We start from the raw sequence: 22,036 nt of genomic DNA, 5'->3' as shown, positions 1-22,036 counted from the left end.
TTGAAGCATGTGGGAACAGCAGACTGGGATAAGGATTGATTGAATATGTCCGTAAACACACCAGCCAGCTGGTCTGCGCATGCTCTGAGGACGCGGCTGGGAATGCCGTCTGGGCCTGCAGCCTTGCGAGGGTTAACACGTTTAAATGTTTTACTCACCTCGGCTGCAGTGAAGGAGAGCCCGCAGGTTTTGGTAGGGGGCCGTGTCAGTGGCACTGTATTGTCCTCAAAGCGGGCAAAAAAGTTGTTTAGCCTGTCTGGGAGCAAGACATCCTGGTCCGCGACGGGGCTGGTTTTCTTTTTGTAATCCGTGATTGACTGTAGACCCTGCCACATACCTCTTGTGTCTGAGCTGTTGAATTGCGACTCGATTTTGTCTCTGTACTGGGACTTAGCCTGTTTGATTGCCTTGCGGAGAGAATAGCTACACTGTTTGTATTCGGTCATGCTTCCGGTCACCTTGCCCTGGTTAAAAGCAGTGGTTCGCGCTTTCAGTTTCACGCGAATGCTGCCGTCAATCCACGGTTTCTGGTTTGGGAATGTTTTAATCGTTGCTGTGGGTACGACATCGTCAATGCACTTCCTAATGAACTCGCTCACCGAATCAGCATATTCGTCAATATTGTTGTTGGACGCAATGCGGAACATATTCCAATCCGCGTGATCGAAGCAGTCTTGAAGCGTGGATTCAGATTGGTCGGACCAGCGTTGAACAGACCTGAGCGCGGGAGCTTGTTGTTTTAGTTTCTGTTTGTAGGCTGGAATCAACAAAATGGAGTCGTGGTCAGCTTTTCCGAAAGGGGGGCGGGGGAGGGCCTTATATGCGTCGCGGAAATTAGTATAACAATGATCTAGGGTTTTTCCAGCCCTGGTAGCACAATCGATATGCTGATAGAATTTAGGGAGTTTTGTTTTTAGATTAGCCTTGTTAAAATCCCCAGCTACGATGAATGCAGCCTCAGGGTGTGTGGTTTCCAGTTTACAAAGAGTCAGATAAAGTTCGTTCAGGGCCATCGATGTGTCTGCTTGGGGGGGAATATATACGGCTGTGATTATGATTGAAGAGAATTCCCTTGGTAGATAATGCGGTCGACATTTGATTGTGAGGAGTTCTAGATCAGGTGAACAGAATGACTTGAGTTCCTGTGTGTTGTTATGATGATCACACCACGTCTCGTTAATCATAAGGCATACCCCCCCGCCCCTCTTCTTACCAGAAAGATGTTTGTTTCTGTCGGTGCGATGCATGAAGAAACCAGCTGGCTGCACCGACTCCGTTAGCGTCTCTTGAGTTAGCCATGTTTCCGTGAAGCAGAGCACGTTGCAATCCCTGATGTCTCTCTGGAATGCTACCCGTGCTCGGATTTCATCAACCTTATTGTCAAGAGACTGGACATTGGCGAGTAGTATGCTAGGGAGTGGAGCGCGATGTGCCCGTCTCCGAAGCCTGACCACGAGACCGCCTCGTTTGCCCCTTTTACGGCGTCGCACAGGGTCGCCGGCTGGGATCAGATCCATTGTATTGGGTGGAAGGCAAAACACTGGATCCGTTTCGGGAAAGTCATATTCCTGGTAGGAACGATGATGAGTTGACGTTAATCGTATATTCAGTAGTTCCTCCCGACTGTATGTAATGAAACCTAAGATTACCTGGGGTACCGATGTAAGAAATAACACATAAAAAAACAAAATACTGCATATTTTCCAAGGAACGCGAAGCGAGGCGGCCATCTCTTTTCGGCGCCGGAAGTAGGAGGGAGTACCAGTACCAGATCAATGTGGAGCTATATACAGGGAGTACCAGTACCAGATCAATGTGGAGCTATATACAGGGAGTACTAGATCAATGTGGAGCTATATACAGGGAGTACCAGTACCAGATCAATGTGGAGCTATATACAGGGAGTACTATATCAATGTGGAGCTATATACAGGGAGTATCAGTACCAGATCAATGTGGAGCTATATACAGGGAGTACCAGTACCAGATCAATGTGGAGCTATATACAGGGAGTACCAGTACCAGATCAATGTGGAGCGATATACAGGGAGTACCAGTACCAGATCAATGTGGAGCTATATACAGGGAGTACCAGTACCAGATCAATGTGGAGCTATATACAGGGAGTACCAGTACCAGATCAATGTGGAGCTATATACAGGGGGTACCAGTACCAGATCAATGTGGATCTATATACAGGGAGTACCAGTACCAGATCACTGTGGAGAGGTAGAAGGTATTATAGGTAGATAAGTACATGGAGGCAGGGTAAAGTGACTAGGTATCAGGATAGATAATAATAGGTATTAGAGGTAGATATGTACATGGAGGCAGGGTAAAGTGACTAGGTATCAGGATAGATAATAATAAGGTATTAGAGGTAGATATGTACATGGAGGCAGGGTAAAGTGACTAGGTATCAGGATAGATAATAATAAGGTATTAGAGGTAGATATGTACATGGAGGCAGGGTAAAGTGACTAGGTATCAGGATAGATAATACTAGGTATTAGAGGTAGATATGTACATGGAGGCAGGGTAAAGTGACTAGGCATCAGGGTAGATAATAATAACAACAACACATGAAGGTGAAAATACAATCTGACGTTTGTTTGGTTCTAAATAGCCATGCCGCCATCTGAAGAAAAGGAGAGAATAGAGGACGCTGGCAGTGGTGTGAAGAATCTAGCTCCCCAGGGAGGGGGGATAGCTTGGGGGGTGTTTGGGAGGATAGCGGGGGCTCGTATTACAAGTGGTTTGTATGTAATCCGGGGCCAAAGTGAAGGGGATTTGGGTCTGGAACTAGAGCTCAGTGCTCATTCCTTAGAGCGAGAGACAGAGAGACCGAGACAGAGACAGAGAGAGAGAGACAGAGAGAGAGAGACCAAGACAGAGAGAGAGAGACCGAGACAGAGAGAGAGACCGAGACAGGGAGAGAGAGACCGAGAGAGAGACCGAGACAGAGAGAGAGAGACCGAGACAGAGAGAGAGAGACCAAGACAGAGAGAGAGAGACCGAGACAGAGAGAGAGACCGAGACAGAGAGAGAGAGACCGAGACAAAGAGAGACCGAGACTGACCGAGACACAGAGAGACTAAGACTGAGCAAGAGAGAGACTGAGACCGAGAGAGAGAGAGAGACTGAGACTGAGAGAGAGAGAGAGAGAGCGAGACTGAGACTGAGACCGAGAGAGAGACAGTGTGCCAATCCTCTCCTGGGTAATCTACCAGATGCAGAGGCACTTGGGAACCCAACACACCGGAATTAAAACACTATCTATGCTCTTTTCCTTACTCTCCCTCTGTGTGTGTGTGTGTGTGTGTGTGTGTGTGTGTGTGTGTGTGTGTGTGTGTGTGTGTGTGTGTGTGTGTGTGTGTGTGTGTGTGTGTGTGTGTGTGTGTGTGTGTGTGTGTGTGTGTGTGTGTGTGTGTGTGTGTGTGTGTGTGCCGTGAAATATCTGTGTGGGAGTTTGAATAATAATGACTGTTTCAGTTGGTTGTTTATGAGAGTGTGTGTGTGTGTGTGACAGCAATGTGTGTTAGGAGGTAATTGCTGTAGCTTTGTAAAAGAGCCTCCAGAGCACTGCAGAGCGCGGTAGACTGCAGGGCTGTGAAGGTCATTAGTTCTAGCAGCCTCATAATCAGATATGAAACGTTCAGTTAAGAACCATAATGAAACGTCTGCTGTTGAGCTCTCACTGATGGTCTCCACGGCGAGCTAGGAGAATATCTGGAATCTCCCCTCCTCCTCTTTTCCTCCCCTCTTCTTCCTCTCTTCCTCCCGCTTTCATTTAAACGCCGTTCTAGGAGAAGAAGATTGCTGAAATATCCTCTCCTCCCTCCATCTCCTCCTTGTTTGCGCTCTGCTCATTCCACTAGTCTCCTCAGACTGTAACCCTGAGGGCAGATTAGAGGCGGTCTAGCCTGTAACCACGTTCACTGTGACCTGTTGTTCTCTGACTGGTTTTGTCATTTGTCTTGGTTTTGGTTTTGTCATTTGTTTTTTTCCTCTCGTGTATAACCAACCACCTGTAATCATCATCTCTGAGACATTGTTGGTATTAGAAGGCAGGTAGCCTAGTGGTTAGAGCATTGGGCCAGTAACCGAAAGGTTGCTGGATTGAATCCCCGAGCTGACAAGGTAAAAATATGTCGTTCTGCCCCTGAACAAGGCAGTTAACCCACCGTTCCCCGGATAGGCAGTCATTGTAAATAAGAATTTGTTCTTAACTGACTTGCCTAATTAAATAAAGGTTAAATTTTAAAAAGTATGTATAGAACCGGCATCTTTCAGGCTCTGAGGTAAACAGAGCAGTACTGAGGGAGGAGAAGGGGGGGCAGGAGTGTTCAATGGTTTAGTCCATCATTGTAGTGTTGTAATAGCAGCCAGATGTTGTGTTGTAATGATGCCTGCACTCATCCAAATAGGTTTACTTAAGTGGGATGATTAACTACCCAGGATGGTAGCATATGGGAGAGAGAGGGAGACTCCAGAGGCACAGTGAGCATCAGTACATTTTACTGAACACAACATGTTGAACGTTTCTTGTGTGGGGCTGTCATCTTTTTGTCATCTTCCTTTGCTCAAACCTGTAACTAACTGTGTTACAGGTATTTTCCTTTCTCCATCAAACCCCAAATCACTAACCCTTCCCCATCTCTTATGTCCTCTCCTATACAGAGCAACCGTACAATCACCACCAGCAGGGCCAGTCCACGCTGCCGCCAGCCCCGCCTCCCCACAAGCAGCAGCCGTCGGTCTCCGCCCTCAACCACAACTCCCTGAGCAACCGTAACCCCAGCCCGGCCCCACCGGCCGCCCTCCCCGCCGAGCTGCAAACCACACCCGAGTCCGTGCCGCTGCAGGACAGCTGGGTCCTGGGCAGCAATGTGCCACTGGAGAGCAGGTAAAAAAAATAAAATACATGGCAACAGTATTAAACATGAATTAAGCAAACCTGGCAACCCATATCTCAAATCTGGGAACAGATTGCTCTAAATCAAGACATTATGGGTTATAACATAACATTAGCATACCTGGAAAACATAACCGTTGGTAGGCAACTAGATTCAGCTGCGGGCCGATTTTTGTCAGAGCTGATGGTCGGGGGGCCGGAACATAATTATAATAATTTGTACACTTCAACTAAAATAGATTGTATTTGAAAATAACCATAATTTCATACCTTGATTACATTGAGACATGATCACATATCTCTTTTTTTATTTGTGAGAATACCTGGCTACCCAAACCGCCAATCTGGCAAGGTAGTCAACCTTGGGAACCATGCCTTAGCTTAACTGGCAAAACGAAACTAGTTAAAGTGGGCAAACTAGCGTCTGTCCGTAACATTCGTCTGTAACATTCAGCCAACTTGGCAACCCTTACCTCAGCCAGCGCAGTAACTATACCCATTTGTGACTTTTCAAATCAAACCAGTGCCAATCTGGCAACCCAAACATTTACAATACTGATGTAGCAACACACTGAAACTCACCAAGCAATCCAAAATCAGAGAGTACAATAAAGGTATTTCTTTAGTGTAACCCTCCTCTACTAGTCTTCCTCAGAACTAGGATCTTACAGAGAGCACACACTCAAACACTAATACACACACACACACACAGAGAGAGAGAGTGCGAGCACACACTGCCCGGTCACAAAGGTTTTCCTCCCACGTGTTATTGTACAGCTTTTGGACTTGTCAGTCAATTACTAGGGACACATTAGAGGGAGGTTTAAACACACACACACACACACACATTGATTTGTGCCTCTGCTGTATTATTAGTAGACTGCAGTCTGGCTCAGGTGTTATAGTGTTAATGGGTCTCTTCCTCCACCTCCTCTCTTGTTATCTCTTCCTCTACCTCCTCCCTGTTTTAAACAGTTACCTGCACTGTTCATTCACGCTTTCACTGTTACACAATACAACAAATCTCCCTCCTGTCTCTGTGTGTCTCTGTGTGTGTGTGTGTGTGTGTGTGTGTGTGTGTGTGTGTGTGTGTGTGTGTGTGTGTGTGTGTGTGTGTGTGTGTGTGTGTGTGTGTGTGTGTGTGTGTGTGTGTGTGTGTGTGTGTGTGCACTTGCGCTGCATGTTTGTTTATGTGCCCGTGTGTGTAGTTGCAAGAGTGAATGTGTGTGCGTTTGAATCTAGAAGTTACAGGACACTACTCTTTTTGTGAGCGTCCTCACTAACTACGACCTCAGATCCAACAATCCATTTGTAACTTTTTTTTGCCCAGAATGTTTCCCACCCTTCTTCTCCAGAAAAAGAACGAACGAATGAAAGAAAAAGAGGAGAAGAAAAAACCCTGACATGGCTATGTAACATTACAAGGCATAAATAGAGGGATGGAGGGACAGGACAGTGTAGCTGTAGAGTTTAGCAGGGCCAGGGGCCTCTGGGTGATATGTGTGTGAAAAGCCCTGGCTGTATAGTTTTATATTTTATGACCAGAGAAGTGCCAGGACAAACAGTGTGTAAAGGGACCCTTGAATAACACACCTGGCTCTCCTAAGGGAGGCCCTGTTTCTCTCTCTCTCTCACACACTCTCGTTCCCTCTCTGTCTCTCTGGCCTTTTATTTATGGTTCATCGGTCTCCAACACCAGGACCAACCATAACCCCAGACATCATCTGCAACAGGCGTGTCGGGCAGCTGGAGATCGTGGGGGACTAGCTGGCGACATGTCCCTCGCCATCCATTTCCTCTTCCTATATGTCCCTCATTCTCTCTCTCTCTTTCTCTCTCTCCCCCTCCTCTTGTCCATACCATCCTCCTGTATGACCTTGGCTGTCCTCCTCATCTCCTATTGACAAAGCAATATGTAGACATCTATTATTAACAAGAGGGGTTTAAAGCTCGTGTTACTCCAAAACCAAACCCCCCCACCACAGGGAATACAGTTCCACCATGGCAACGGGGCCCAGGGGTGAAGGGAAAAAACACAACACAGGAAGGCAGTGGTCAACTCAGAGCCAGCGGGATAGCCCCGGTCCAAAACCACACCATGACCCTCAGTGTGTGTGTGTGTGTGTGTGTGTGTGTGTGTGTGTGTGTGTGTGTGTGTGTGTGTGTGTGTGTGTGTGTGTGTGTGTGTGTGTGTGTGTGTGTGTGTGTGTGTGTGTGTGTGTGTGTCTGTGTCTGTGTCTGTGTCTGTGTCTGTGTCTGTTTGTGTGGGTGTGAGAGAGATCCTCTCTTGCTGTGTGTAGGAAGCCTTTTAACCCAAGCTCTGGCTCCAACATGGACAAACACTACAGCACAGAGTACTCACAGTATCAGATTCCCTCTCTCTGCTTTGTAGGCACCTTTTCAACACGTTTGGCTCACACTAGCGGATTTGAGCACTCCCTGTCTGCATCCCAAATGGCACCCTATTCTCTATAATGTCATTCAAAAGTATTGCACTATAAAGGGAATAGGGTGTGGGGCGGCAGGTAGTCTAGTGGTTAGAGGGGTTGGACTAGTAACCGAATGGTTGCAAGATCAAATCCCCGAGCTGATAAGGTAAAAATCTGTCGTTCTGCCCCTGAACAAGGCAGTTAACCCACTGTTCCTGTCATTGAAAATCAGAATTTGTTCTTAACTGACTTGCCTAGTTAAATAAAGGTAAAATAAAATAATACAAAATTGGGATGCGGGCTAAATGTGTGTGTGTGTGGAAAGGGAGGTTGTGTTTCATGTGTATAGACAATAAGAGCCTGTCAGGGAAATAAACTAAACGGTCAACTTTCTTGGCAGCCGGAGTCGTAGAGAAGAGAGAATATGCTCTGTGACGGTGGGAATTGATAAATGTTCCCCCTGCACAAACTGAATCGCAAATCAAGCACATCATTTCTAAACCAGACATTATTTTTGACATTGGGGCTCAAGAAGGAATGATGAAAGAAAAGTGTAATAATTCAAGGGTAGGAAGGAGGACTCTCCAGTCTTCAACGGTTCTCTTTCTCTTTCAGAGGATGTTGATGAGCAGGTATCCTCCCTTTTAAGGTTTTATTGGAAACGTAGTTTAACTACATGTGTGCCGACGAGGAGTATTTTACTACACATCATCTCATCTTACAACATCTTGTTTCATGTTGGCTCCTTCTGTGAAGTCTTCTTTAAATCTTCTCAACTATGGTGGTCGGCCTGGCAACAAAGTAAAGATCCTATATATAAAAACAGAAATATTTTCGTTTTTGACAGCATGACGTGTACTATTTAGTTTTATAAAAACAGTTGACAGATCACATAAAAAAACATCTGCGTCTTTAAGGGAAATAATGACACGGTGTTGTCTTAGAAGTGTACAAGAGAAGGCATTTTCTTTAGGCTTCAGATGCTGCCTCTTGTCTTTAGTCAACTTTCTGCACGACAATATTGCTACATTTTATTTTATTTTAAATTGACTTCCCTTCCCTCCATCTCAGTTCTTATATTCTTTTTTTTGCAACAATGAAGCAATAGTACAATAATATAGCCAGATATACTTATAAAAGTAAATATAGGGTACATTCAAATAATGACAATTACTCACACACTCATGACGCACACACACTCTCACCCCCACCCACTTAGAGAACGGTCTCCATCATAACCGTTTGACTCAATAAGCCCACTTTAACCACCCTCCTCTTCTGTCACCATTACTCCTCTGATTACACCATTACTCCTCTGATTACACCATTACTCCTCTGATTACACCATTACTCCTCTGATTACACCATTACTCCTCTGATTACATCATTACTCTTCTGATTACACCATTACTCCTCTGATTACACCATTACTCCTCTGATTACACCATTACTCCTCTGATTACACCATTACTCCTCTGATTACATCATTACTCCTCTGATTACATCATTACTCCTCTGATTACACCATTACTCCTCTGATTACACCATTACTCCTCTGATTACATCATTACTCCTCTGATTACACCAGTACTCCTCTGATTACACCATTACTCCTCTGATTACACCATTACTCCTCTGATTACACCATTACTCCTCTGATTACACCATTACTCCTCTGATTACACCATTACTCCTCTGATTACATCATTACTCCTCTGATTACACCATTACTCCTCTGATTACACCATTACTCCTCTGATTACACCATTACTCCTCTGATTACACCATTACTCCTCTGATTACACCATTACTCCTCTGATTACTCCATTGTCACATATTCATTTAATACTGAGGACATAAAGAGAAAATCCCCTGGAGACGAACGCCAACATTAGCTAGCTCCTTTCACCATGACAACAACATTGAAAAGCCCTGTTGAGGAGACACTATAGCTAACGTTAGCTAGCTTCTTTCACCAATTACATCTAAAGCCGTGTTGAGGAGACACTATAGCTAACGCTAGCTAGTTCCTTTCACCAATTACATCTAAAGCCACGTTGAGGAGACACTTTAGCTAACGCTAGATAGCTCTTTTCACCAATTACATCTAAAGCCCTGTTGAGGAGACACTATAGCTAACGCTAGATAGCTCTTTTCACCAATTACATCTAAAGCCCTGTTGAGGAGACACTATAGCTAACGCTAGATAGCTCTTTTCACCAATTACATCTAAATCCCTGTTGAGGAGACACTATAGCTAACATTAGCTAACTCCTTTCACCAATTACATCTAAAGCCCTGTTGAGGAGACACTATAGCTAACGCTAGCTAACTCCTTTCACCAATTACATCTAAAGCCCTGTTGAGGAAACACTATAGCTAACGTTAGCTAACTCCTTTCACCAATTACATCTAAAGCCCTGTTGAGGAAACACTATAGCTAACGCTAGCTAACTCCTTTCACCAATTACATCTAAAGCCCTGTTGAGGAGACACTATAGCTAACGTTAGCTAACTCCTTTCACCAATTACATCTAATGGCCTGTTGAGGAGACACTATAGCTAACGCTAGCTAACTCCTTTCACCAATTACATCTAAAGCCCTGTTGAGGAAACACTATAGCTAACGCTAGCTAGCTCCTTTCACCAATTACATCTAAAGCCATGTTGAGTGTTCTAGTGTTCCATCACCTTTGCTACTTCATCTATTGTCTCTTCCTATTGAGATCTTGCATAGAGTCTGTTTCCACTCAGTGACGGAGAGCTTCAGTTCTCTCTGAGAGGTTCTAAATGTCTGCCTTAGAACCTGTGTACGTCACAGACCACTTAACATGGTGGTGCTTGATGCATTCAAAGACCTCTCTCTCTCTCACGTCTGCAGATGAATAACTCTCTATACATAAATAGGGTCCTCTCAGCATGATCAGTGAATAATAACAAAAGCATTTCTTCTTATATACCCCGACACACACACACACACACACACACACACACACACACACACACACATTTCCACATCTGTGAATCCCAACCACACACAACTTCAACAACTCTAAACATAGTCTCTGAGAGCAAGGAGATGATGCCAAGCAGGGTGTGAACGACAACCCTGATTTAGGAAACAAATTTGTGTGTGTGTGTGTCTGTCACTTAAATGTCTCCTTGTTATCAGCCTACCAGAATAGACTGTAATTAAAGCCTTTGCCATAAACCTAATGCTTTATAAACTTCCCCTGCAGAAAGACAATAATCTCCAACAGTGATTAACTGCTCTTTTTGATGAGAATATACTGTATTTTACTACACTTTTCATTATGACAGTATATCAACAACAGGTTTTTAATTCAGCAATATCAACAATGTGAATATTTGACCTCTATTTGGAAAACAAAACAACATTATTAATGATAATACTATAATAAAAGTCTCTGTAAATGATTTGTACCGTGTTACAGACATGCACACAAATCAGAATTGTGATCCATAACTTAACGCTGATACCGGTATATCTCGGCTTCACTGGCTGGATTTCAGTCTGAGTGGCAAGTATGTACTGCCCAGGGGTTATTCCATTCAAACACTCAGTTAATATCAGAGAGACACGCTTTTCATCAAAGACACATTATTCCACTATCATGTAGAGAAAATGAGAACGTGAGATCAACACCGCTGTAATGGCTTGATCAACTGCTTCTTAAAGTCTCTCATTTATTGAAAGTATCTCTTACTTGAATTCGTCACGCCATATTCCTCCTTAGCTCATAATGCGAGAGAGACGCGCACACACAGGCACAATCATACGCACACACACGCACACACACACTCATAGCTCCTAGAGAGAGGAGACAGACAGCCGGCCTATCATATGTACACTGAGGTTAATCTCTTCAGACTGAACACACACCAACTGTGGTATGGCTTTAGCTAACCCACAGCCCCCGACCTCACCAGTCCCAGACTATCTATAGAAACACAAGGTAGGCTATGTTCTCCAGTCCTGTTCGTGAGCCGACTAGCTAATAAAGTTTGTACAAATATTTACAGCCTGGGGGATTAAATCAATGTTGCCCCCGGTAACATTGTGAGCGATAAGCTATAGCATCACCATCCCATGAATGCCAAGTGTGGACATTGGCAAATATCCATACACCTATAGGAAGGAGCTGATGATACGGGCTAGGTTCTTCACTTTTCTTCTCTTTCTTTCATCTGGTACTTTTTCAAAGTCAAGCTAGGGTGTCAGACTTCAATGTCTGTGCTCTCCTGCAGCTTTGTGGCTGTAGTCATCGAATTAATACCTTTTAGCTTTCATTTTATATTTCTGTATTTCTTTGTGGATTACAAAGTACTTTTTTTGTGGATTGATAGTACTTATGTCAGGATAATGAAAATGTGAAGCGACGATTTTGGAGAGGGACATACTGAGAGTGGAGAGATTTTGAGTTTTAAATGAGTTAAAAAGTGGATGGATGGAGTGGGAGGCCCAGGTGTTTGAGAGCTGTTTTGTGAATGAGAGAGGGATAAGGGAAGGATGGGTATAGCATGTCAGAGGTCTGAGTGGAGGACAAGGAGGGGTGGAGAGGAAGATGAAGGATAAGTAGATAACATGAGAGAGCGCGAGCAGTCGGGATAGAAAAGGGGTGTGTGGGTACTCGAGGGGGTTAGGTTAGAGATGGGAGGATGAGAGAGGGAGGAGTGTGAAAGGTCTCATTCCGAGGTGATAATCCCTCATCACCCAATCCGTGACTCATTGTCATTCTCACCTGTTGTGTCAGAGGACCGCCTCCCACGCCTGTCTCACACACACACACACACACACACATCATAGACACACAGAGACACATGCATAGACACACATTTCATGGACAAACACACACACACACACTCCTTTGCCGCTCCATCCCTTTCTCCTCTCTTTCCCTGGATCAGCTTTCATTAGCCCGGTCTGCAACTCAACACCTAGATTTCACGACAACTATGATTCCCCCTCCCCTTTAAGTTTCTCCAAGTAGCTCAGCCTCTTGTCTTTTCTCTGAGCCTGCCATGTTGCATTAACTTCCCTTCAATGTAATGGATATGGGGGGAAAAACTATAGAATGTGTTGACGTAGCTAACCTGCTAGTTCTAGCTATTGTACAGTATGGCCGCATGCTAATGCTAACATGTCTTCTCTATAGCCTCACGCTAATGCTAATATTGCTTTTCTATCCTCCTGCTAATGTTCACATAGCTTCTATATGTCCCAATGCTAACACTAACATTAGCATGTTTAGGACCTCAATGCTAATATAGCTTATTTATGGCCTCATGCTAATGCTAACAAACTGTTTATTCTCTATGGCCTTATGCTAACGCTAAGATTATTGTCTCTATGGCCACATGCTAATGTTAGCGTCTCTCTCCTCAGCCCGTTGTTGGAGAGCTCTGGAGATGTGGAAGGAGATATGGGGGGATTAGCATAGTAATGCTGCTCAGCGTCAGGCCACCTCCAGTCAATTAACAATGGTGGTCCCCGCCACATGCGTGCCTTTGCTCTCGCAGTCGCTCTACAAATCCCTTATGCCAAAGGAAACTGGTTGCGGCTGGCCCACTATCATAGCGCTGAGAAACCCTTTTGGCCCCGTAGTGTAGGTATCAGGCACAGAGATGCTATCGAATGGATAGAGCAATTATATCTATCCTCTGTTGCCGTTTGATTTCAATACTCATGGAAGAAGTCATTGAACTTTGTCTAGATTCTATTAGCATTGTCTGTTTTTTTAATCAGAATATTTAATTATAGTTTCAAAACGTTTTTAAATCCAGCCACGTTTCCATGTAGACTTCGTCTCTATCTATCTTTTCACTGATACGAGCGAACAAAGATAATGTTTTGGTTGAAAGGAGCCTTTTGAACTGGAAAAGGTAGCTAAATTCAATTAAAAAGTATCACAATTTCTTCCCATAAACGCAGAATCCGTTTTCATTCGAATGAATTGTCTTTTTAATTAGGAGAACGCTCACATTGTTTTTTAAACAAACATATCAGATTTTCTATTTGAGGTATGACTTTTTTTTCTAAATACCTCTCCACCTCTCTCTCACTTTTCCACAAAATGAAATATGAAAGATATCATTGGAATGTGTTGCACATAAACCATGCAATCCAGACACCTGGCAATTTGATACGGTCATAAATAATACTGAAGTGCCTATCGCATATCCAATGTAGTGTATGTACGGGTAAAATAAATCAAGTCTAAGAAGACAAATGGGTAGTAAACACACACACACACACACACACACACACACACACACACACACACACACACACACACACACACACACACACACACACACACACACACACACACACACAAAATAAAACCTGATTTAAAGTGCATTTAAGGCACCTACATCTATACAAGGAAACAATACAAGGAAATACAAAATCTAAGTAAGCGCTTACACACTCTTTTCAACACACACTCCCTCAGTGGTTTCGCGTGACGTTGGAGTGGTGCTTCGCGGTGAGATGGGAGTGGAGAGAGCCGTTCTATCTCCATTTGGCCAGGTCAGTAGGGTCAGTCTGGGCTGGAGGGCTACGTTGCCATGACGCACAGGTCACTAAGGTCAGGGTATGTGTGGTCAAGACATAACTGGACAATTCATCAGAGAGAGAGAGAGAGGGAGGGTGAAAGAGTTTTAAGTTCACATGCATAAGTACTGTGAAATGCTTAACTTGCAAGCCCTACCCAACAGTGCAGTGATCAATATCAAATGGGATAACTAATAAAAAATATTAAAAAATGTAACAAGAGAAATAGAGAGACTTATTATCCCTCTAATAACATATAAAAGACTATTGTTCTGGTTTGGCTCCAGTATATTTTATTGGCTGTTCTCACCACTAGTACAGAGAAAGAGAGAGAGAGGAGAGGGGTATGTAAGAGCCTATAGCAGGGTTATATAACAGGGTTATCCACAACTCAATTGAACACATTGACTCTGCAAGCGTCGCCTTAAACAGCCTGCTTTATGGAGGGAATAAAAGACTCCTCTCCTCTTGTCTCCTCCCTCCGAGGCCCTCCATCTCAGATCGCACCGCCACTGTCTCTTTTCATCATCACACATTTATCTATCCCCCTCTCCTCTCCTCCGCTGCCGCTGTGGAAATGGAGGGAGGAGGTGAAAGAGAAGTGAAAGTGAAAAATACACAAAGAGATAGAAATGAAATTAGAATGTGTCACTTCTCTGGATCGAGGGCTTCGGCTTGTATATTGAATGTGTGTGTGTGTGTGTGCGTGTGCGTGTGCGTGTGTGTGTGTGTGTGTGTGTGTGTGTGTGTGTGTGTGTGTGTGTAGGTGTGCCTGTGTGTGCGCCTGTGTGCATGCTCAGGTGGCTGAGTGTGTGCTTTTGGGACCTGATTAGAGTGTGTGTCCTTACGAAACTGCGTGTGCCCGTGCGTGCGCGCGCGCGCGTGTGTGTGTTCTTCCAACCCTGCATGCTGTGTGTGTCTGTGTGGGGGACTATCTCCCCATCGCAGGGGGACTATCTCCCCATCGCTCTGTGTGTGTGTCGACGTGTCTGGCTGCCAAAACTAATAACGTCGGCAATAACACTGATCTCCTCAAGTCTTCCCTTCTCTCTAATTGTGTTGTATACTAATACACTTTGATTAAACACACACACACACACGTCTCTAATTGTGTTATGTCTCTGGTATCTCCATCTCCCTCATGTAGAAAATTAGCAAAGCAAGCCGTTCTGGAAAACGGGCATGACAACCTGATAGAGATGGATGTGTTCCCTCCCGCGTGCCACGAAGGCGCCTATGGGGATGGGTACGTGCCTCCATCTCAGTCTCTCCGAGTGTCCATCCCCTCCGCTTGTCGTCCTCCTCCACGCATGGTGCCAAACCCCAGCCGCCGTGTAACCCCTGGCAACACTGAGCCGAATACAAGCACACACACAGAGGGATTAGCATCACGCACACGTCCAATCCCATGTACATTTGTTTTCGACAACTTTATTGGTGACACACTGTAAGACGGGACACTGGGTAGAAAGCATGCCTTGGGGTCGTATCGTAACGCTATTGGGATGCAAGCCTTTGTATAACTACTGCCTTCTTTGGCCTACCAACCCTCTCACATAGATTCCCTCAATCTCATCCCGGACTTCACCCAGTGTGTCACAGCAGCAAGACGTTACCATGTAACGGGATGGAAGGGCTCAGTGTTGTCTAGCTGGTTCTAGAGCTAGAATCAGCTCTGTTTGTCCCATTGTCTGATGTGTCCATGCTTGTTTCCTGTCAGTGTGCTTGTCTAAAGCAAGACAAAAGACACTATTAAACCAATCCTGTTTTGGAGAATTGCTTACCTTGGCCTTGCTGTTTGCTAATCCAAATTGGGCTTTGGCATGGTTGGCGAGTGACAAAAAAAGGGGGAGGGATGAAGCTTACAGGGATGGGTTTGTCAGTTCTGGCCCACACTTTGTTGGGTTTTAGCTGTTTTCAGTGAGGGCGAGCCACTTCCTCGAGGAAGTAGCAAACTAAATTGAAGACGGACACGTCGCCACTGAGGGATTTTTAAAGTGTGAAGTAATCACTTCCCTGGTTTTAATATCCGTTCTTTCTGCTACTCCGACACGTATCCCTGTCCCTCGGGGTGCGGATCTACAACTTAAACCCCCCCCCCCCTCTCTCTCTCTTTCTCTGTGTGTGTGTCTCTCTCTCTCATACTCAATGTTTCATGTACTGAGATCTACTTCACAATCACAGAAACAGCTTTACCTGCATGTGGTGTATGCATGTGTGTGTGAGGGTGCGCGAGCACACACCACACACACGCACATACTCTCATTCTCATGAACACACACAAACAAGGGCATTCACGCACCCTCTCTCTCTCTCTCTCTCTCTCACACACACACACACACACACACACACACACACACACACACACACACACACACACACACACACACACACACACACACACACACACACACACACACACACACACACACACACAGTAAAGCACCCTCAAACACACTCCAGGGTCTGATTGGAAACTAGAGTGAAGCCCTCTGTCCTCTGGCTTGCTCCCTGGTTCAATCAATGAGCAGTGACACACACACACGCACACAGTCTCTAGTAGAAACACACACGAATTAATTTGATTAAAATAGCTGACCTTGGTAATTACCTCAAGCCAGCTGGTCTCTTAGGCAATCCTACTTGTACTGCAGGAAGGGGATTTTTTATTTAAAAAATACAACCGCAGTCCTTGTATGTCTTTCCATAACATCTTTGGAATGCTCTGTCTGTTCCGTGTTCATATGCTTCCTCTGTTAGACTTCACAGGCCTTCAAGTGTTTGTTTGTCGTTAGTTTCTACTAAGTGTCTAGTTCATTTGCTACTGTAGCTGTTACTTTGTTTGTGTTTTAAACGGGAACCTCAGAAACCTGGTCCCAGACCTGTTTATGCGATCTCGCCAAATAATGACCATTATATAGGAGTTGGCTATACAGCACAGACAGATCTGGGACCAGGCTAGAACTTTGTAGCCGATGTAGATCCATTCAATCTCCTACTTTGTCCAGTCTCCATTCTCACCCTCCTTCTCCCTCTCTCTTTATTTCTCTCTCTCCTCTCCTCTTCTCCAGGCACTTCCTCTTCAAGACAGGCACCGGCACGACCCCTCTGTTCAGCACGGCTACTCCAGGCTACACCATGGCAACGGGCTCCGTCTACTCGCCGCCCACGCGGCCCCTACCCAGAAACACCCTCTCCCGCTCCGCCTTCAAGTTTAAGAAGTCCTCCAAGTACTGCTCGTGGAGATGCACTGCTCTCAGCGCCGTGGGACTGTCCGTCCTGCTGTCTGTCCTGCTCTGCTATTGCATAGGTAGGATAGTACTGCTACTGTGTAAACACCTACACTCACACTCACTCTGTAGTGGATACCTTATACAGATGTAGGATCTTAATTTGAACACTCTTTTGTTACTGCGAATTTTCCTGAATGCAGATGAGCTACATGATTGACAAATTCACTGATAACGCACACTCACACATGTTTACATTAAGAGTATTTCATGTATTTCCATGTAGCCTTTTTCAGTCAAAATGATGGACTAAATGTAAAAATCCTGTTGCTGCAGTATTCTTTTGCTGTGACAATACTGGTCAAATTAAGATCTAACATAATGTAGGTAACCGTTGGATCAGCTGTGAAAGTAAATTGGGTAACCATTCAGTAACCATCGCACACTGTAAGGTCACCTCAGGTGACCAACTCCAATGTTTTAAAACCACACTCCCCCAAATCTAGCATCTACCACATCAAACGGGTACATAAGGTTTAGACAAAGCAGTAACCAACCACAGCTGTCTATCGCTGAGGCCCCAGGGCTCTCTTCCGCTCTGCTTTAGTTTACATTCCTTCGACAGCGCTGTAAATGCCAATCTGATAGCGATAGCGTTTCCTATCACTGACATTGGACACACGCTCAGCCTTAAACAAGCACAGTGATTGCTCAGCCTTAAACAAGCACAGTGATTGCGCAGCCTTAAACAAGCACAGTGATTGCTCAGCCTTAAACAAGCACAGTGATTGCTCAGCCTTTGATTATAAACCCTGAATAGTTTCAGTTTCCAGCTGGCGCGGAGGAGTATTGTTGACACACACACACAGGAGTGTGTTGCCACAGTACCCCGATGCCTCTATCCAGTTGTTGTGACTAGCTGTGATAGATAGCAAATGCAGCAGCTATTGCTCATAGAGAGTGAGCGTGTGTGCGTGTGTGTGCGTGTGTGTGCGTGTGTGTGTGTGTGTGAGAGAGAGAGAGAGAAATCTGATTATATTAGTATTCACCATGCACTACATTCAGCTATAGCGGGAAGGAACTCTCTGCCTCCTCATCCACTCTGTTGGATCTCTGCTGTAGAGAGAGACAAATCACATGTTGTTTATCACAGGCTTCATAAACAACAGGTGTGGACTAACAGTGAGATACTTACTTACGGGCCCTTCCCAACAATGCAGAGAGAATGAAAATAGATAAATAATAAATACACAATGAGTAATGAGTAATGATAACTGGACTATATACACAAGGTACCAGTACTGAATCGATGTGCAGGTGTACGAGGTAATTGAGGTAGATATCTACATATAACTAGGAATAAAGTGACAGATAATAAATAGTAGCAGCAGCGTATGTGATGAGTAACAAAAAAAAGTTAGTGCAAAAGGGTCAATACAGATAGTCTGGGTAGCTGTTTAACTATTTAGCAGTCGTATGGCTTGGGGGTAGAAGCTGTTCAGGGACATGGTTGGATCCAGACCTGGTGGATCGGTACCGCTCGCCGAGGGAGAGAGAAATGGAGGGAAATGAATCATGTTGGTTCAAACACACTTGCAAACAATAGACCTGGATTTTTGTGTAATAGCTAGATAACTGGACTCTCTCTTTCGCCTGCAGACACACACACACACACACACACACACACACACACACACACACACACACACACACACACACACACACACACACACACACACGGTGGGTAGGAACAGTAAGCCCAGTTGACCGTCTGTAGTGGTCAGTCCAGAATGATGGATCTAGCCCTGCAGCTGTCCAGAACAGAACAGGAAGCCCTCACCTCAGTGTGGACTATAGAGGCGTTGAGGCTTGGAGACTGACTAGATGGACGCTGCCATGTTATCTGTCTGCTATCCACTTAGCAGAACCCCCCCCCCCCCCCCCCACCCCTTTCTCTCTCTCTGTCAATACAGAGGCTAATGGGCCACTGGGCCTCTCCGTCACTCAGATAGTGTGAAGGAGGACACACACTCGTGCACGCACACACACACAAACACACATAGGTGCATGCAGTGCTCTCTCTTTCTTCCACACACATATTATGCTCGCAGTACACACACACACACACACACACACACACACACACACACACACACACACACACACACACACACACACACACACACACACACACACACACACACACACACACACACACACACACACACACACACACACATACATACATACAGTTGAAGTCAGAAGTTTACAATGGACAATGACCCCAAGCATACTTCCAAAGTTGTGGCAATATGGCTTAAGGACAACAAAGTCAAGGTATTGGAGTGGCCGTCACAAAGCCCTGACCTCAATCCTATAGAAAATGTGTGGGCAGAACTGAAAAAGCGTGTGCGAGCAAGGAGGCCTACAAACCTGACTCGGTTACACCAGCTCTGTCAGGAGGAATGGACCAAAATTCACCCAACCTATTGTGGGAAGCGTGTGGAAGGCTACCCGAAACGTTTGACCTAAGTTAAACAATTTCAAGGCAATGCTACCAAATACTAATTGAGTGTATGTAAACTTCTGACCCACAGGGAATGTGATGAAAGAAATATAAGCTGAAATAAATCATTCTCTCTACTATTATTCTGACATTTCACATTCTTAAAATACAGTGGTGATCCTAACTGACCTAAGACAGGGAATTTTTACTAGGATTAAATGTCAGGAATTGTGAAAAGTGAGTTTAAATGTATTTGGCTAAGGTGTATGTAAACTTCCGACTTCAACTGTACACTAGAACTCACAGAATAGAAACCCTTTGCCTCCACATCCGCTATTCTGAACCGCCAGTGCTTCCCATAACCTCATCCTCACCAAGGAAGAAACATGATTAATATGTCATGTTGCCCAGTAGGCTTGAAATGAAGGAAGAAAGACCCTGAATGACCTGTTCAGTGCAGCGACAACAACCCGTTCTCTTCCTACCAGAAAGCTAATGATGGAATCCAACCCAGCAGGAAATGGTTGCTGTGTCAGTGGGGTGTCAGCGGGCTGTGTGTGTGTGTCCGTACGTGCAGTGGCGTGCATACACACTCCGCCCCAGCGCCACTCATTCCAACATTTATGTCCCGACCAGAATCACAGTAGGGCGCCTCGCCGACCAAAGCTAAGTTATGGTAAAATATGGAGAGCTAATCTCTACGGCTTCCTGTAGGGGACAATCATTACCATCCACCCTCAGATTGAGTTTCTCTGTAGCCTTTTATCTGAATACGTTGGTGGAGAAGGACACTGTTGTCTTTCCACAAACCTCATTATCTGTTTCTGTAGTGATGGAAAAACACACACATGCTTACTCAGTGGTCGCCCCATACGGAGTCAGTCCTGATAATGAGGTGAAAGACCCTTAATGAAGAATTCATGAGACCATGAAGACAGTTACGAGGAGATTTGCGACACACACATACTAACACACACTAACTTTAAAACACACACACACTAACGCACACTAACTTTAAAACACACACACACACACAAATTTTAAAACACACACACACTAACACACACTAACACACACTAACTTTAAAACACACACACACACTAACTTTAAAACACACACACACAAACACACACTAACTTTAAAACACACACACACTAACTTTAAAACACACACATTAACACACACTAACTTTAAAACACACACACACACACTAAATTTAAAGCACACACACACTAACACACACTAACTTTGAAACACACACACTAACACACACTAACTTTGAAACACACACACTAACACACACTAACTTTAAAACACACACACACTAACACACACTAACTTTAAAACCCACACACACTAACACACACTAGCACACACTAACTTTAAAACACACACACTAACACACACTAGCACACACTAACTTTAAAACACACACACACTAACTTTAAAACACACACATTAACACACACTAACTTTAAAACACACACACACTAACACACACTAACTTTAAAACACACACACACTAACACACACTAACTTTAAAACACACACACTAACTTTAAAACACACACACACTAACTTTAAAACACACACACACTAACACACACTAACTTTAAAACACACACACTAACTTTAAAACACACACACACACACTAACACACACTAACTTTAAAACACACACATTAACACACACTAACTTTAAAACACACACTAACTTTAAAACACACACACACGCTAACACACACTAACTTTAAAACACACACACACTAACACACACTAACTTTAAAACACACACACACTAACACACACTAACTTTAAAACACACACACTAACTTTAAAACACACACACACTAACTTTAAAACACACACTAACTTTAAAACACACACACACACTAACACACACTAACTTTAAAACACACACTAACTTTAAAACACACACACACTAACACACACTAACTTTAAAACACACACTAACTTTAAAACACACACACACTAACACACACTAACTTTAAAACACACACACACTAACACACACTAACTTTAAAACACACACACACTAACTTTAAAACACACACTAACTTTAAAACACACACACACACTAACACACACTAACTTTAAAACACACACTAACTTTAAAACACACACACACTAACACACACTAACTTTAAAACACACACACACACACTAACACACACTAACTTTAAAACACACACACACTAACACACACTAGCATACACTAACTTTAAAACACACACATTAACACACACTAACTGTAAAACACACACACACACTAACTTTAAAACACACACATTAACACACACTAACTGTAAAACACACACACACTAACTGTAAAACACACACATTAACACACACTAACTG

At 44.2% G+C, this 22,036-nt stretch overlaps 1 protein-coding gene across 9 annotated transcripts in view; it reads left to right on the top strand.

The window, feature by feature from the left end:
* LOC139566926 (teneurin-3) overlaps positions 1 to 22,036 on the top strand; it is a 248,776-nt gene that overhangs the window by 91,399 nt on the left and 135,341 nt on the right. For 5 of the 9 annotated variants that reach the window (XM_071388307.1, XM_071388302.1, XM_071388301.1 and 2 more), the window contains 3 exons: positions 4,681 to 4,906; positions 15,069 to 15,167; positions 16,993 to 17,231. In XM_071388307.1, the coding sequence (XP_071244408.1) occupies positions 15,121 to 15,167; positions 16,993 to 17,231 (286 nt within the window). In that variant the 5' untranslated portion in view covers positions 4,681 to 4,906; positions 15,069 to 15,120. The remainder of the gene's footprint in view (positions 1 to 4,680; positions 4,907 to 15,068; positions 15,168 to 16,992; positions 17,232 to 22,036) is intronic. The other 4 variants (XM_071388305.1, XM_071388304.1, XM_071388308.1 and 1 more) reach the window with 1 other exon arrangement.

The sequence above is a fragment of the Salvelinus alpinus genome, chromosome 39 (genome assembly GCF_045679555.1).
Source record: "Salvelinus alpinus chromosome 39, SLU_Salpinus.1, whole genome shotgun sequence".
NCBI lineage: Eukaryota > Metazoa > Chordata > Actinopteri > Salmoniformes > Salmonidae > Salvelinus > Salvelinus alpinus.
This window is presented reverse-complemented; position numbering and strand designations above follow the sequence as displayed.